Raw genomic sequence first — 19,064 nt, 5'->3', positions numbered from 1 at the left:
TATAAATTTATGACCTAAAATCAAAAATGAATCCTACAAAAATATATAAAAATAATTGTATATTACTGAATTAAAGGTATATTTAAATGAAAATACATCAAAATAACATGCCAATTGTCTCTTAGCTATACATATAAGTAATAAGAAGGACAAGTTGGAAGAAAATAGGCATTAATTTAGTGGAAGGCACCACACACAAACAAACATAGGATCTTTCTTGACATTTTAGCAAATGTGAGAAAACAGATATATGCTTCCAAAACAAAATATCATATCGCTTGTCTCATATTTCCTTGTTTTATGTAATATCATAAGACTTTTCAAATGTTTTATCCTCTCTCTCTCTTCTTCTTTAGGATGCTTGTCTCTTACTTAAAATAATAATAATAATAATAATAATAATAATAATAGATTTTCAAAAGAATGCTTAATATATATATATAAAGAAATTTATAACTTAATGAAATTAGTCCAATTGATTTCTAAGAATTATATTCTTAAATAAATTCATCAAACTGAGATTAAACAGTCTGAGAGGTAACTTGAGTGGTCGTTTAGATTGATAGAATATGAAATCTTTGGATTATAAATTTATAGAATGTAGAATTTATTGATTATAAAATTCAATTTTGCATTTCATTATTTGGTTGAAAATCATAATCTATGAATTTAAAGGATATTTTTAAAATAAAATAAGTGACTTAAATGTCATATTTAGTAAAAAAAATATGGAATTAAGGAAATTTCACTTATGATGTGAAATTTTTCCCTCTTCTAAAGTGGTAAATTGAGATTAATATGGAATTTATTCATTTCGTGCATCATAATATATATTTTTTTTTTTTGCACAATGGAGAAATCTAGCAAAATTCATGAAATATTTTGATTCCATCATTTAAATTCTAACAATCCAAACAATTTCTTAATTTTTATGCATGCAAATTGATTTGAGAACACCATAAACTGTAAATGGAAGAAAATCCACAATTATCAAAACCATAAATACAAATTTTCTTATTGTGATCTTTCAAATTTACTTTAAAAATGCAATTTAGTATTAAGTTACTAACCTTGTTTTTTCTTTTTTGGTTATGCATTTGTGTATGGTGACCATCCCTGTGGTAAAAATTTTGCATCTCAATCAGATTTTCTTTTGAGTATTGAGAAAGGAGGGATTCGAATTTGGATCATTTGCCAAGTCGTATATGCACTTACAACTAATGTGCTTATCTCAAACATATTCTGAATGGCAAAAATAACATTTGAGTGACGATTTGTATGAAATCTCTAATTCTTTATAAGAAGATAAACCAAAAACCATATCTTATTACAAGATATGATTGTTATTTTAAGAAGAACAACTAGGAGTCTATTTGGTCCCATACTCCATATTACCTCTCCTCTTCTTCCACAAAGTGTTGACAAACACAAGATGAGCAAATGGAAATGGACAAAGCAATTTAAAAGAACAAAAAATAGATAATGTAAAACAATAAAAACCAAAACCAATATGTAAGAAAAAGGACAGAAAATACTTAAAATTCAATAGGCCATTTGGAAATGGACAATGGGTAGGAAATGATGATTAGGACTTCCCAGCTGTGACTTCACCTGCTACATGGAAGCATGCAAGACAGAATGTTCTATTTCTTGTACCTTCTCTTAATTTTTTCCACATGTTAAAAACCATAATAAAGAGGTTTAGTTAGAGATGCATGTATTCAACTCTTAGAAAATTGACTTTTGACTATTCTTTATCACACATATGTACAATTAAACTATTAATCAATAATAAATAGAGCAAAAATAAAGTATTGGTGTAGCAGACTCTAATTAATTTAGAATTAACATTCAGTGTTTGAAAATCCACGGCCTGATTAATTTGGATTCGCGTCTAGCAGACTCGTAAAGGGGTAAAACTCTCCCTCTTGAGTGTTTAAAGAGACTCCATATCCAGAGCTCGGACTCGAGACTTTTGGTTAAGAGAAAAGGGATCTCTCTCATTCCATCTCATCCTTTGATGACAAGATTTTATTTATTATTAAAATGAAGAGAGCAAATTTAACTCATAAAGAATGATTCACACAGAAAGATACTATTGAATTCAACAGACAATTAATCACTGTAAGTTTAGAATTCAATGTGCGAAAGCGCTCACGGAAAGAGGCAGACATGAGCTCATACCCAAAGAGGATATAAAAATACTCTTAGGAAACCAACAAATAAGGAGAGTAAAGCTTACAAAATACAACTAATAGAAGAGTCTGAGATACGTTCAATTCTAACATCATGTAAAAGCCAGGAAGGAACTCTAAAAGATAGATGATCGATAAGATCAGTTCGGATAATCATGTAATATGATTTTTTTTATATAATATTATGATTTTTTATAATAAATTTTAATTATTTTAATCAACATTGTCTATTTATATAATAATGTTAAAACATATTGACAAGAATTATATTGAGTAGGAAATAAATTTAGATTGGATAGCTGTTCGATTTTTCTTCCTTAACATTGCAAGCAACTCATGACATCCCTTAATAATTCTGATTTGATTTGCTAATTATAATTATTATACATGCATTGCAAATATCACAATCATATATATAATGGTTTTCTTTCTTTCTTTCTTTCTTGACTTTATTGTATTTCTTTTTAACGTTGTAAATTAGGGTTGATGCCTATGTCTCAATCACTTCACCTGCACTCTACATCGTCTTTGTCTATTTTCCTTTTAAATTATTGCCATTTTTAATTCTCTTCGGTAGGTGGACACATAAGTCTTCTAGACTTCATATTGTAAAGGCATGTCTTTTCTTCTTTGAGCTTCTTCTTTTTGACAGAACGTGCAGAAAGAATTTAACAAGCAAAGCTGTCAGCCACACAGTGCTACTGTATATCAGTATCATACCATAGGCAGTGACAATTTAATCAAACTTGCATATATAATTATGAAAAATAGACAGTGACTGAACTATTGTCGGCAGGACTTAGTTATAAATCGGTAGGCTGAGATACATCTGCTAATACCACAAAAAAAAAAAATCTCAGTGTACAAAGCGCAAGAGGCTCCAAGAAACAATTGCTCACAATAAATAGAGAGAAAGACAATCAAACAATACGAAAGATGTATGCACATACATAAAATAACAAATCCGAGCCTTGATCGATTTAGATATGGTCTAGCATCTTAATTTTTGCTTTCGAAAATTATTCCTTTGAAGCCATTTTTACTTGTGCATAATATGAGCATAAGATGTAGAATGTTCTATTTCTTGTACATACTAATTTTTTTCCACATATTAAAAACCCTAAGAAAGAGGTTTAGTTAGAGATGCATGTATTCAACTCTTAGAAAATTGACTTTTGACTATTCTTTATCATATATACGTACAATTAAACTATTAATCAATAATAAATAGAGCAAAAATAAAGTATTGGTGTAGTGGACTCTAATTAATTTAGAATTAACATTCAGTGTTCGAAAATCCATGGCCCGATTAATTTGGATTCGCATCTAGCAGACTCATAAAGGGGCAAAACTCTCCCTCTCGAGTGTTTAAAGAGACTCCATATCCAGAGCTTGAACTCGAGACTTTTGGTTAAGAGATAAGAGATCTCTGTTTATCATATATATGTACAATTAAACTATTAATCAATAATAAATAGAGCAAAAATAAAGTATTGGTGCAGCAGACTCTAATTAATTTAGAATTAACATTCAGTGTTCGAAAATCCATGGCCCGATTAATTTGGATTCGCGTCTAGCAGACTCATAAAAGAGCAAAACTCTCCCTCTCGAGTATTTAAAGAGACTCCATATCTAGAGCTCGAACTCGAGACTTTTGGTTAAGAGATAAGAGATCTCTGTTTATCATATATATGTACAATTAAACTATTAATCAATAATAAATAGAGCAAAAATAAAGTATTGGTGTAGGAGACTCTAATTAATTTAGAATTGATATTCAGTGTTCGAAAATCCATGGCCCGATTAATTTGGATTCGTGTCTAGCAGACTAATAAAAGGGCAAAACTCTCCATCTCGAGTGTTTAAAGAGACTCCATATCCAGAGCTCGAACTCGAGATTTTTGGTTAAGAGAGAAGAGATCTCTGTCATTCCATCTCACTCCTTGATGGCAAGATTTTATTTATTGTTAAAATCAAGAGAGCAAATTTAACTCATAAAGAATGATTCATTCAGTAAGATACACTTGAATTCAATAGGCAATTAATCACTGCAAGATTAGAAATTCAATGTGCGAAAGCACTTATGGAAAGAGACAAACATGAATTCATACCCAAAAAGGATATAAAAATACTCTTAGGAAACCAAAAAATAAGGAGAGTAAAGCTTACAAAATACAACCAATAGGAGAGTCTGAGATATGTTCACTTCTAACATCATGTAAAAGCCAGGAAGGAACTGTAAAAGATAGATGATCGAGAAGATCAGTTCGGATAGTCATGTAATATGATTTTTTTAATAATATTATGTAAATTATAATAAATAATAATTATTTTAATCAACATGTCTATTTATATAATAATGTTAAAACAAATTGACAAGAATTATATTGAGTAGGAAATAAAATTTGATTGGATAGCAGTTCGATTTTTCTTCCTTAACATTGCAAGCAACTCATGACATCCCTTAATAATTCTGGTTTGATTTGCTAATTATAATTATTATATATGCATTGCAAATATCACAATCATATATTTTTCTTTCTTTCTTTCTTTCTTGACTTTATTGTGTTTCTTTATAACGTTATAAATTAGGGTTGATGCCTATTTCTCAATCACTTCACCTGCACTCTACATCGTCTTTGTCTATTTTCCTTTTAAATTATTGCCATTGTTAATTCACTTGGGTAGGTGGACACCTAAGTCTTCTATACTTTATATTGTAAAGGCTTGTCTTTTCTTCTTGTAGCTTCTTCTTTTTTACGGAATGTGCAGAAAGAATTTAACAAGCAAAGCTGTCAGCCACACAGTGCCACTAAATATCATTATTGTACCATAGCCAGTGACAATTTAATCAAATTTGCAGTGCGAACGTAATTTAGTTATAATTCAGTAAATTGGGATACCTGTGCTAATATCAAAAAAAAAAAAAAAAGAGATAAGGGAGATCATCGTATGAATCTCATGTTGATAAATGCAATATTGTTATTTGACCCATAAAGATCTAACATATTTTTTATGTTTTTAATCATTAAATTTTATTTGGATATTTAGAATTTTTTTTTTTATTTTCTACCGATTTCCCCTTGTCCTGTCCTCTCCCCATATTTGTAGGAAGCAAAAGAAACTTTTTGCAGAGTAGAAGAGAAATGCCTTGTATTTTTATTACTAACAATCTTAGTGCACAAAGCACAAGAAGCTCCAAGAAACAATTGCTCACAATAAATAAAGAGAAGCCAATCAAACAATACGAAAGGTGTATGCACTATACATAAAATAACAAATTGAAGATGAATAAATAAAAAACCAAACTCAACTAGCCCCTTCCAAATCCGAGCCTTGATCCATTTAGATAAGGTCTAGCGTCTTAATTTTTGCTTTCGAAAATTATTCCTTTGAAGCCAATTTTACTTGTGCATAATATGAGCATAAGATGTAGAATTGCCATTTTGGAAATTGGAGCAAATTGGCCTGGATCTTTCAAGTTGTGGCCTGCTAATGCAAAATTCAGATCCTTATTGAATGGACTTGGATAAGAGGTTTGATATACACATCTTTTCCACTTGGAGCTTTTCTTTATTACATTGCTGAAATTAAAATCTGCAAGAACAAAATAACAGAAGATAAGATTTATATTCCTAAAAACTGAGAATGGTTATTAAATTAATCATTGAGGAAAATTTACTTACATGATTGATTGTGGTATCTCATGGAGCTGTTTCCTAATAATGAGTTGGTGGTGGCGGAGAGGCATAAATGTAAACTGGAGGTGGAGGTGACTTCACAGGTGGTGGTGGGGAGTGGTAGTAGTAGGGGGGAGGGGGTGACTTCACAGGTGGGGGTGGTGAGTGGTAGTAGTAGGGAGGAGGGGGTGACTTCACTGGTGGGGGTGGTGAGTGGTAGTAGTAGGGGGGAGGCGGTGATTTTACTGGTGGGGGTGGTGAGTGATAGTAGTAAGGAGGAGGAGGTGACTTCACAGGTGGAGGTGGGGAGTGGTAGTAATATGGAGGAGGGGGTGACTTCACCGGTGGCGGCGGTGAGTGGTAGTAATAAGGAGGAGGGGGTGACTTCACAGGCGGGGGTGGAGAGTGGTAGTAGTAGGGGGGAGGAGGTGATTTTACTGGTGGGGGTGGAGAGTGGTAGTAATAGGGAGGAGGGGGTGACTTCACGGGTGGAGGTGGAGAGTGGTAGTAGTATGGGGGAGGGGGTGATTTCACTGGTGGAGGTGGAGAATGGTAATAGTATGGAGGAGGTGGTGACTTCACGGGTGGAGGTGGAGAGTGATAGTAGTATGGGGGAGGAGGAGACTTCACTGGTGGGGGTGGTGAGTGATAGTAATATGGAGGAGGGGGTGATTTTACCGGTGGAGGTGGAGAGTGGTAGTAGTATGGAGGAGGAGGAGACTTCACGGGTGGAGGTGGAGAGTGGTAGTAGTACGGAGGAGGGGGAGACTTCACCGGTGGAGGTGGAGAGTGGTAGTAGTACGGAGGAGGAGGTGACTTCACGGGTGGAGGTGGAGAGTGATAATAGTACGGAGGAGGAGGTGACTTCACTGGTGGTGGTGGAGAGTGATAATAGTATGGGGGAGGAGGTGACTTCACTGGTGGTGGTGGAGAGTGATAGTAATATGGGGGAGGAGGTGATTTCACTGGTGGAGGTGGAGAATGGTAATAGTATGGAGGAGGTGGTGACTTTACTGGTGGTGGTGGAGAAGTGTAGTAGTAAGGAGCAGGTGTGGGCTCGGGTTTAGGCTTCTTACACTCCTCGTAAGGAGTTTTAGGAGCATAAGCAAATGGCTTAGCTTGAAGAACAACTTCATACTTTGTCTTGGACTTAACCTTAAGCTCGGCACCCTTATCACCCATGTGTAGGTCAGTTGGGATGTTACAAGGTGAGTGTTTGGGTGCCTTATGGAGCTTAGCCTTGCAAGCCTCTGCTCCGTATTTACCATAGTAAAAGCCCTCAACAGGAATACTATATTTACCATTGATCTTGGTTTTACCATATGCCTTTATTTCTTTATCACCTGCCTTACATGTCACCTCAACTACAGCACCTGATCCATTGTACAACAGATAAGAAAAATAATTTCATGTTAGGAAAGTCAAAGAAAGGATAATAATTATTTTGTCTTATATTTTTATTTTTCTTTGAAAAATCATAGATAGACATTTACGACAATGAAATACTTTGTCAAGCTACAATTTTGGTTAAAAAAATTTACCATTATGCATAAAGCAAACAAGCAATTTAGCTTTTTTTTTTTTTTTCCAATATTGTAGATATTATAGTACAAAATATATTATTACGGTACTGTAATTTAAGTAAATTATACTTACAATAAAAAATACGAATTAAATCAATTATTAAATCCATAAAAGACAAAATTTTAATTTAGATGCGGACAGGCTGGGAAAGCAATTAATTCTTATTTCAAAGTATTTTAAAATGTTTGATGGTCTTATCTCATGTTATATAAAATGCTAAAAATTGATTTTTTTTTAATTATAAAAATTTCCAATTTATATATATACAATAAAATAATTGTCAAACCATGTGACAATAAATAATTAATGGTAATTCAAACAAAATTACTACAGGCCAATGATTGTAAGTTGGAACAGGAAAGGAATAAAAACAAGAAATATAAATAAATAAATCATTTAAAGCACATGCATAACAGGAAACATATTCTCTATCAAAACTGAAGTTAATGAAGATTAAAAAGGAATAAACATAGAGAGTTGCAGGCAATATTTTAACGAAAAATTAATCTTAAGGATTTAGAAAAACAAATGTACCTTTGAGATGCTTCTTGTCGTGTGACTTCTCTGGGTATTCCCAATCGTAGCATCTGATGCAGTACACTTTTCCTACTACCTTCACTACCAATTTATGGTGATGGGGGTGAGGGTGAGGGTGAGGGTAAGGATGAGGAACCGGTGGTGGTGGAGAAGTATAGTAGTATGGTGGAGGATAAGCCTTAGGTGGTGGTGGCGACTTGTAGTAGTAGGGAGCTGGAGTTGGTGATTTTGTTGGTGGTGGTGGAGATTTATAGTAGTATGGTGCTGGATGATATGGTGAGGGTGGTGGTGGAGACTTGTAATAGTATGGTGCTGGAGTTGGTGATTTTTCGGGTGGTGGAGGAGATTTGTAGTAGTATGGTGGAGGAGGAGATGGTGATGGTGGAGGTGGGGACTTATAGTAGTATGGCTCAGGTGCTGGTGACTTTTCGGGTGGTGGAGGAGATTTGTAGTAGTATGGTGGAGGAGGAGATGGTGATGGTGGAGGTGGGGACTTATAGTAGTATGGCTCAGGTGCTGGTGATTTTTCGGGTGGTGGAGGAGATTTGTAGTAGTATGGTGGAGGAGGAGATGGTGATGGTGGAGGTGGGGACTTATAGTAGTATGGCTCTGGTGCTGGTGATTTTTTAGGTGGTGGGGGAGATTGGTAGTAATATGGTGGTGGAGGAGATGGTGAAGGTGGTGGTGGTGATTTGTAATAATAAGGTGGTGGAGGTGATGGTGAGGGAGGTGGTGGTGATTTGTAGTAGTATGGAGGAGGGGGAGATGGAGATGGAGGTGGTGGTGACTTGTAATAGTAAGGTGGTGGTGGAGAAGGAGAGGGTGGTGGAGGAGACTTGTATTCATAGTGAGGCTTAGGAGATGGTGGTGGTGGAGACTTGTATTCATAATGAGGCTTAGGAGATGGTGGTGGTGGAGACTTGTATTCATAGTGAGGCTTAGGAGATGGTGGTGGTGGAGACTTGTATTCATATGGTGGTGGTGGTGATGGGGAAGGTGGTGGTGGTGACTTGTACTCATAATGAGGCTTAGGAGATGGTGGTGGTGGTGACTTGTATTCATAATGAGGTTTGGGAGATGGAGGTGGTGGTGACTTGTATTCATAAGGTGGTGGTGGAGACGGAGATGGTGGTGGTGGAGACTTGTATTCATAATGAGGCTTGGGAGATGGTGGTGGTGGAGACTTGTACTCATAATGAGGCTTGGGAGATGGAGGTGGTGGTGACTTGTATTCATAAGGTGGTGGTGGAGATGGAGATGGTGGTGGTGGAGACTTGTATTCATAATGAGGCTTGGGAGATGGAGGTGGTGGTGACTTGTATTCATAAGGTGGTGGTGGAGATGGAGATGGTGGTGGTGGAGACTTGTATTCATAATGAGGCTTGGGAGATGGAGGTGGTGGAGACTTGTATTCATAAGGTGGTGGTGGAGATGGAGAAGGTGGTGGGGGAGACTTGTACTCATAATGAGGCTTGGGAGATGGAGGCGGTGGTGACTTGTATTCATAAGGTGGTGGTGGAGATGGAGAAGGTGGTGGGGGTGACTTGTACTCATAATGAGGTTTAGGAGATGGAGGTGGTGGTGACTTATACTCATAAGGTGGTGGAGGAGAAGGAGATGGTGGTGGTGGTGACTTATATTCATAAGGTGGTGGTGGGGATGGAGAAGGTGGTGGGGGAGACTTGTACTCATAATGAGGTTTAGGAGATGGAGGTGGTGGTGACTTATACTCATAAGGTGGTGGAGGAGAAGGAGATGGTGGTGGTGGTGACTTATATTCATAAGGTGGTGGTGGGGATGGAGATGGAGGTGGAGGAGACTTGTACTCGTAATGAGGTTTAGGAGATGGTGGTGGGGGTGACTTGTACTCATAAGGAGGTGGTGGAGAAGGAGAAGGTGGAGGTGGTGACTTATATTCATAATGAGGTTTAGGTGATGGTGGAGGTGGTGATTTATACTCATAAGGAGGTGGTGGAGAAGGAGAAGGTGGAGGTGGAGAATAGTAAGGATAAGCATCTCCTGATACTGAACTTACACTACTTGAAACAAAAACTACAGCCAACGCTATGGCCAAGTGAGGCCAAAGACGACCCCACCCGGGGCCGCCGCCGGAACTTCTCATTTCTTACCGGAAAATTGTGCTCCTTTCTCCACTGTCTCGAACTTAGCTTTTGCTTTTCTCTTTGAAGAGTTTAGGAGAGAGTGGGTTTGGTTTGAGTTAATTAGCTTTGCATGAGATAGAGACCATTTATAGAACAAATGGTCGTTGAGAGAGAGCTGTCAATAAGGACCAAAAAACCACAAATTGTTCTTTTGATTAATCTAAAAAAATGGGTTTTTTTAGCTGTCCTTTGATTTATGATTATTCCTTAATTTTAATTACTGAACTAATCTCCAACTACTCAATTTAATTATTTAATTATTTCAACTTTCTCGCATTTAAAATAATTCCACTCCTTTACCCTTCCAAAATTTTTTATTTTGCATCCTTCGCATCTTCCATAATTTGAGATCCAAAAGAAACTCTCGATATAAAAAAGAATGTTATAATTTTTCCTACTAATTGCTTAATTATATGCATATAATTGTGATTTGGGTTTATTAATTAATAATCAGATTTTGCAATTAAACTATCCAATGGTTTAAAAATTTGCCAAATGGCAGCTCCCATTTCTTATGCTGCCTCTACACTCAATAAAACAAAATCCATTTTTCATTATGGCTCATTAAACACAGCATTATTTCTAAATTATTAATCTTTTTCATTTTTTTAAAATTATAATTATGAAAATAATCCATCAATCAAAGAAAAGAATTTATTAAAATAAGACTTTTTGTTTTGGTATAAATATATATATATTGATGGGGAATCTTACTGGTCTACTATAATAAACAAATTGTGGGAAAACAGGCTGTCACAAACATGGATAACTTATACATAATGTGCAGGCAACCCTGTTTGACTCGCTCGAAACTCAGTGAACTCGTTTGAAATTTCAGATTTTGGAGCATCTAAGCACCTTCCTTTCACTAACAAAGACTATAGAAATTAATTTGTTTTTAATCTATCATTATCATGTGATTTCTCAATTATGAGAGTGCAATTGTTATCAAGTGATATTGCAGCTTTTGCAGCTATTTTGAGCTGGAGAAAAATTTAAAGAAAAAGAAAAAAAAAAAAAAAGTAAAAGAGAGTAGTTATTTTTCTGAGTCCAATTGCATTTCGTGCAAGAAAGAATAATGCATATAGTTTCTTTGAACTTGAACATGTCCCCACTTCCCTCGCAATGATAGGCTAAAGCTGTAAACTTTGGACCACCCAAAGTTAAAGTTAATCTTAATTATTATTTTCATATTAAAAGTCGATAAAAAATTGACTCAGATCTTAATAGTTGAATCAATCAAATTGAACTATATTTCTAAACCAAATTTACTTATAAGGTTAAATATTCAAAATCTAAAATTGTTTTATTCGAACGGTTTTAAATAAACTTTAAACGTAAAATTAACTATAAAGTTAGGTGTTTGAAATCTAAAATCGCTTTATTAGAAAGGTTTTATCTTAATTCTAAACATGAAATTAATTGAGATCTTACTGGTTGAATTAAGAAAAATGAACCGTATCTCTACACGAACTTTATTTGTAAGATCAGATGTGAATCTAAAATCGTTTATTTGAAGAATTTTACCTGAAAAATCCAAACAGTCAGACACCTATTTAATTTTTATATTGGGTTTATTGGTGGATTCCAATTTTTCTAATTCACATGTCTTCCAAAACAGAAAAATTGTATTTTGATGGGATATTTTATTAAACTTATTAACATGAAGGGGGTCCAAAATGCTAGCTATAGTGGAATTATGTTTAGCAAACACGTGGGATAGTTTGATTTTCTCCGACCTAGATAAATCTCTTTGCTTAAAAGTCATCCTCCACGCAAAGAATTATTGTACTGGCATTAAATTGTACATTGTATAGATTAAAATTAGGTAGCTGTCGCCCTTAATTAACATTCATAATTATGAAAATTGAAGCCTCAAGACTCAAAACTAGCTAGTTTAAATTAATTCTTAATTGTAGTATTTTTGCTAATGCACAAATTATATCATTTTGCGTATAGTAGTACCCTTTTGTGAAACAATTCTATATTTTGCAAACCCTAATTTTAAAATTTAGCATATAATTCAAAAGCTAAGCCACCATTAATGCCTCTTCTCTTTCTTGCTGTGACTGTCAATGCCGTGTGATAAAACACCTCTGCAAAGTCACAACACATAGTAGAGAGTATTGAAGATAAAGCCATAAAGGGATTAGTTGAAAATAAGATAAAATATAGAAAAAAAATCTCTTTATTTATTCTGTTAAACACTTCTCTTGGCATAGCTATAGATGAGGAAATAGAGGCAGCCTCAGCCACTATAGTGGAAGGCAATTGAATTGGGAAAAGAGAATCTTAAAAGGAGAAGAAGGAGCCAATTGAAGTCCTTTTCAAGGCTTATAATGTTCAAATCATAGAGTAATTAATTGATAGGGAAGTGTTTATTAAAAGAAAAATGAGTTAAACACCCATTTTAATTTCTATTTTTGTTTAGGTTTTAAAGTACTTTGGACCACCTATGTTGGATTTATGCATGGTGTTTGAGGTTTATATAAGTGTAATCTTAAGTCATCATTACCTAATACTTTAGAATTAACTATGCTTTAACTCTTTCTTTGGGACCCCATTATAGAATGATTTAATTAAGTTTAGTTTTGTTGTTTGTGTTTATTAATTACGCTGTTTAAGAGTCTGTTTGGCAAAATTAGATGTTTCGGTAGCTGTTACTTATTTTAGTAGCGTTTAGTCAATTGTTACTGAGCACAGTCTAAATTAAGTTATAAATTATTAATATTAGATTTTTTTATAAAACGTTAAAAGTTAAACGTTACATAAGTTAACTTTTTATAAAATAATATATTCACCTTTAAAAGTTAGTTCAAACGCTATATTTTCGAATATTATAAAAAATAGTGTGTAGCATTTTGATGCTAAAAACTACTTAAAAAGTTGTTACCGAATACAGTCTAAATTAAGTTATAAATTATTACTATTATTAGATTTTTTGAATATGAAGGAAGGTAGACTAAGATGTAAATAAATTATCATATTATATATATACTTATCATTGTGCATTATCTCGACATGCAAATAGTTCTTCGATGACAAAGTGAGAAAGACGTAGATTGCAAAAGAATATTGGATTTTTTTTAATATATCTTAAAGCAGTACATGTACGACTTTAAATAAGAAAACTAATAACAGAAGTTGCCGTAGAATAGGCGTGAATAATGCAAAATATCACCAGTAAGTGAACTAATCACCCTAAGAATCCTAACCACAAGACTCATTCAATTATAATGTATTTAAATAATTAACCCTTATCCCTCCAATACTCAAGCCTGCAACACAGCAACCTTATCCCTCCGAAGGGGTGAAAATATCCTTATGACTCCCTGAGCTAATATCCCCTCTCAAACTATGTCCGGGGGTTAGACATAGTTTGCGTCGAAATTGTGCTAGGCGAGCTTTTGTCATTGATTTTGTAAATATATCGGCGACTTGATCTGCCGATGGAATGTATCTTGTGATCAAAACTCCTTGAGCAACGCGTTCACGGACATAGTGATAGTCAAGAGCAACATGTTTACTGCGTGAATGTAGTACTGGATTAATTGTCAAGTGCAGGGCACTTATATTATCACCATATAAGACCGGCGGCTGTTTGGTAGAAACTTGTAAGTCATCCAAGAGATATCCAAGCCAAGTGAGCTCAGCAGCCGTGTGTGCCATGGAGCGATACTCGGCTTCGGTGCTAGAGCGTGCAACGGTGTGTTGTTTTTTTGCACACCAGGAGATGATATTGGCTCCAAGAAATGTACAATAGCCTGTTGTGGACCGTCGTGTTGCTGGACAACCCGCCCAATCTGCATCTGAAAACGCACTTAAGACAAGTGAAGTATCAGCTTGAAAAGATAGACCATAATATAAAGTGCCTTTTAAATATCTCAAAATGCGATGAACACATTTCTGGTGAGATTTATTTGGTTGATGCATGAACTGGGAGACATAGTTGACACTATAGGATAAGTCCGGACGTGTCAACGTTAAATATTGGAGGGAGCCTACAAGTCCACGAAAATGTGTAGGGTCACTGAGTGGAGTTGTATCCGTTGTGGTATTCGGCCGTTGAACTTGTGGAGTCGGCATTGGCTGACAGTCCAACATTTGAGCTCGTTCTAAAATGGAAAGAGCATAGCGTGTTTGATTTAAATGTAAACCGGTTCCTGTGGATTGCACTTGAATACCAAGAAAATGATGTAGTGGGCCTAGATCTTTGATTGAGAACTCCGAGCTTAGAACCTGCAAAAAATTTTGAACTAGAGCCATGGACGACCCTGTTAACAACATATCATCCACATATATTAGTAAAACCAAGATACCCGTTGTTGTGTGCATGACAAACAAAGAAGGATCCGCTAAACTACAAAAAAAGCCATATTCAAGTAAAAAGGTACTTAAACGATCAAACCAAGCTCTTGGAGCTTGTTTGAGTCCATACAAAGCTCGTTGGAGTTTACAAACATGGTTGGGTTTATTAGGATCTTTCATTCCGGGTGGTTGCTCCATATAAATATTTTCAGTAATAAACCCATGCAAGAATGCATTTTTGACGTCCAATTGACGTATTGGCCATTTTTTTACTAAAGCTACAGAGATGACTAATCGAATGGTACCTGGTTTTATGACAGGAGAAAAGGTTTCGGTGTAGTCCACACCATCTAGTTGGTGAAATCCCTTAGCGACAAGTCTTGCTTTTAGCCTATCTAAATTTCCTACAGAATTGAGTTTAGCTTTATAGACCCATTTACAACCTATTATATTGACATCTGCTGGTCGTGGAACCAATTGCCAAGTTTGATTCTTTTGTAAAGCTTGATATTCCTCAATCATTGCTTGTTTCCACCCTTTATGTGCTAGAGCGCTCTTTACAGTTTTGGGTTCTGGTGGTATTGTGGAAGAAATTGTCACATTTAAAGCATAACGTGGATTTGGTTTTACTATACCTGACTGTGACCTTGTTACCATCGAATGTCGAAGGTGCTCTTGAGCATTCTGTTCATTGGAATGTTCCTCCAAATTTGTTGTCGGCAAAGCTAAACTTGTGTCTGCTATGTCAGAAAATGAGCCCCCTTGTTCTGGTTGACAATCTGATGTGTTGCCTTCCAAGTCAGCTTCTGTAACAGCACCAAGTGTGTTGTTTTGTGCTGCTGAGGCTTCCTGAGTTGCACTGCTGTCTGGGTCGACATGCAGCTGTGCTGGTTGTTCCAGTGGAGCTACCTGCTCTTGTTCGACTAGTGGATCTAGTGAGAAGGTCGTCAAATCATCGTAGGCTGCTGCTGGTTGCTGTGAAGGTGTTGGGACTGTCGTGATTGTGTTGTTCCCTGAGACAGTAGCTGCTGGTTCTAATGACTGATCGGAGATTTGTTGAACTTCGAGGGAAGGTGTTGTCAGTATTGCTTCTCTGGGCAAGTTTTGTTGATCCAGTTCTGCAGTAACAGTAATCGGAAATGACAAAGTACCTGCACAATCTATTGAAGACAAAGTGTTATTTTTTTCTGCCGATGATGGTAGCCAAGAATTTACAAGTTGGACAGCAAACACCTTATCAGAGGAAGCAGACTTATATGGAAAAACATTCTCATCAAAGCTCACATGCCGTGATATTATAATTTTCTTGGTTTTAGGATTGAAGCATTTATATCCTTTGTGTTTTTCACTATAGCCTATAAACACACACAAGCACGATTTAGGATCGAACTTATGACGTTTTGAATCCCAAATATACGGAAAGCATTTGGAACCAAAAACACGTAATGAGCTATAGTCAAAATGAGTACCATGCAATTTAAAATATGGTGTTTCATGTCCTAACACTGTAGTAGGCAATCTATTTATCAAAAAAAACCGCTGTTTGAAATGCCTCTACCCACATTGTCAACGGCATATGGCTTTGATACATCATAGTTAATCCCAATTCTCGGATAACACGGTGTCGTCGTTCTACAGCACCTGTTTGTTCAGGTGTAGATGGACAGGACACTTGATGTTTAATTCCCTGAGCTAAAAAATGCGAAGATAAAGAAGTATTTAAAAACTCACCGCCGCCATCTGAGTGGAAAATTTTGATTTTCTTACCATATTGTCGCAGCACATATTGTTCAAAAGCTTTGAAAGCAACAAAAAACTCAGATTTTTTTCGCAGAGGTATTAGCCATGAATACTTAGAATAGTCATCAACCAAGCAAGCATAATATTTGAATTTAGCATAAGACACTACAGGGGCTGGTCCCCATAAATCACAATGAACTTTTTCAAACATGGATGTACTATTTTTTGAAGACAAACAGAATGGAAATTTACTCAACTTGCCTAATTGGCAGCTATCACATAAAAATTTAGAGTGCAAGGAACCCTTTACATCAATTAGGTTCTTATTAAATAAAACAGAAATAGCAGTAGATTGAGGATGTCCTAAGCGTTGATGCCAAATGTCTGCAGTAGCAGTCTTAAATCGATTGGAAAAATACGCTTTGGGAGCATCTGACAGAATATAAAGATTATGTTTCCGTGGTCCTCGTAGCAGAACCTGTCCCGTTTGTCGATCCTTAACAGAAATAGAAACGTTAGAAAACTCACAATTAACAGGGTAGTCATCGGTCAATTGGCCAACAGATAGCAAATTTTGTTTCAGAGCAGGAACAGATAAAACATTTGAGAGAGGTAACTTGTTTTTTTGTTCTATGGAAGTCATTCCAACACCATCAATAGATAGAAAGGTTCCATCTCCTATGGTTATGGAATCATTTCCATGGTAATTATTAAGTTTTTGAAATAGTTTTTTGTTACCTGTCATATGATTCGATGCGCCGGAATCTGCAACCCAATCAGTGTCAATGACATCATTATCAAGTGTGAGTGCAGTGAGTGCTTGAGGAAGACTATTCTGTTTCTCTTGTGGAATCCACCAGCAAATTTTTGCGATATGACCGTCTCGGCCGCAGTACTGACAAACTTCATTTTTGTACTGTTCTCGCTCAGCTGGTGTCATTCTTCTACGCCCTGCAGGAGGAGGTCGTCGTTGAGAGGAGTACGTTTCTTTGCTTTGATTTTGTCCCTGTGTTTGTTGAGCTTGGAAGCCACGCCCTTGGGAGTTAAATCTAGGGCGCCGATTAGACGGATTCTGTTGATTCCCAAAGAAGGCCACATGGGAAGCAATTTGTTCAAGTCCAATTTCAGTTTGTGTGGAAAACCATGTACGTCGCTGATCATGATTTTTAAGCTGCGAGACTAGTTCATTATACGATGGTCGTGGTGGCTTGAGCATCGTTGTTGTGAATGTCTCATATTGAGGTCCCAGACTGGTGAGGAGACAAAACACTTTTTCTCCATCGGGTACTTTTTTTCCGATTGCTGCTAAATTGTCGCAAATCTCCTTAAACAGACGAAGATGTTCTGTGATTGACCGATTCTCTTCTTTGCGAAAGTAGGTCAATTGTTGTCTGAGAGTAAACTCTCTTTCCTGAGAGTCTTGAGCATACGCATCTTTTAATGCGCTCCAAACAGTATGAACTGTTTCTAATCCGATGACAAGGCCGAGTGATTCCTCACTTAATGTTCCATAAATCCATCCGCGGAGCAATCGGTCGGACTTTTGCCAAGCTTTGAAAGCGTCTGATTGTTGTGGTTGGTAGTTTTCTGGTAATGGGTTTGGAGGGGTTTTGAATTTCTGATCCTCAGGGAAGCCATTATCAAAGTGATCTGAGAGCTCCTGACTTTCAGCTAAACTCAAAACTTGTTCTCTCCAAAGAGGGTAGTTTGTTTGTTTTAGTTTCAGAGTGACGAAATTTGCAACATTCAAGGTTGAAGAAGTCATGGTGAAAGGATCGTCACTTGCTCTGATACCACGATGACAAAGTGAGAAAGACGTAGATTGCAAAAGAATATTGGATTTTTTTTAATATATCTTAAAGCAGTACATGTACGACTTTAAATAAGAAAACTAATAACAGAAGTTGCCGTAGAATAGGCGTGAATAATGCAAAATATCACCAGTAAGTGAACTAATCACCCTAAGAATCCTAACCACAAGACTCATTCAATTATAATGTATTTAAATAATTAACCCTTATCCCTCCAATACTCAAGCCTGCAACACAGCAACCTTATCCCTCCGAAGGGGTGAAAATATCCTTATGACTCCCTGAGCTAATATTCTTATCTAATTATACAAATGTATTGCATAAAGAATTTATTTTACAAATTTCTTTTCCAATAATGAAAGGATTTTGACATTTTACTATTTTTTTTTACTTGAACTTTTGAAGAAGGTAAAAGAATAATAATAATAAAAAAAACAATCTCTTTATTGATTCCTTGTTGAAATTTCAAAAAAGTGTTTTGTCCAAATTCGGACTAGGCACAGTAGTTTCTTAACTAATTTTTATTATAAGGAATCGATATGATTGAGGTTATTATTACTAGAAAACTTTAATTTGTAAATTATTAAATTCATATAATTTATATTTTTCTTTCAATAAGATTATCATTGTCAAATTTTTGTAGAGCTCAATTTTGTTTTATATGTAGTAACTAATAAGAAAGTACATTATATAATATTAATTGCAAAAGTAAGTAAGAAACGTTTTTTACCTATTTGTCATACTAAAGTTATGTTAAAATCTTGTAATGGTGACCTTATCACAACAAAAAAATTAATTCTCTTAATAAATTCAAATTAAAATTTAATAAATTATTCTAAAATAAAACAAACTCACATAATTTTCGTATTCACTTATATAAAGCGGATATTTCAGATTCTGCTTAAACGAAACAGAAGATATTGTCGATAAATAGAAGTACGTCTAAATAATAAATTTAATGAAGAAAATGTTTGAGCCAAATATTTGTGTTTAGAGTCATAATCTATTTTGATTTTCAGATAAATTGTTAGTTGTTGGCGAGTAATA

The 19,064-nt window shown here is 35.5% G+C and overlaps 1 protein-coding gene across 1 annotated transcript; it reads right to left on the bottom strand.

Annotated features, from left to right (window-relative positions):
- Window positions 1–5,331: 5,331 nt before the first annotated feature.
- On the bottom strand, window positions 5,332–10,230 carry LOC105629291 (uncharacterized). The gene is made up of 3 exons (XM_089720035.1): window positions 7,994–10,230; window positions 5,882–7,248; window positions 5,332–5,792 (listed from the first exon to the last, which is right to left on the bottom strand). The coding sequence occupies exons 1-2, from the start codon at window positions 10,116–10,118 to the stop codon at window positions 5,915–5,917; spliced, it is 3,459 nt and encodes a 1,152-aa protein (XP_089576161.1). The 5' UTR covers window positions 10,119–10,230; the 3' UTR covers window positions 5,332–5,792; window positions 5,882–5,914.
- Window positions 10,231–19,064: the final 8,834 nt, after the last annotated feature.

Source organism: Jatropha curcas, chromosome 1 (assembly GCF_041381405.1).
Source record: "Jatropha curcas cultivar XTBG-Jc1 chromosome 1, XTBG_Jcur_1.0, whole genome shotgun sequence".
Taxonomy (NCBI): domain Eukaryota; kingdom Viridiplantae; phylum Streptophyta; class Magnoliopsida; order Malpighiales; family Euphorbiaceae; genus Jatropha; species Jatropha curcas.
Note: the sequence above shows the minus strand (reverse complement) of the source record. Positions and strands in the feature narration are given on the sequence as shown.

What these genes read in the sequence shown, in the direction of transcription:
- LOC105629291 (XM_089720035.1), bottom strand. Translation starts at nt 10,118, where the DNA reads ATGAGAAGTTCCGGCGGCGGCCCCGGGTGGGGTCGTCTTTGGCCTCAC. An exon ending in CGACAAGAAGCATCTCAAAG is followed by an intron (nt 7,249 to 7,993) that starts GTACATTTGTTT and finishes ACAATGGATCAG; the next exon opens with GTGCTGTAGTTGAGGTGACA.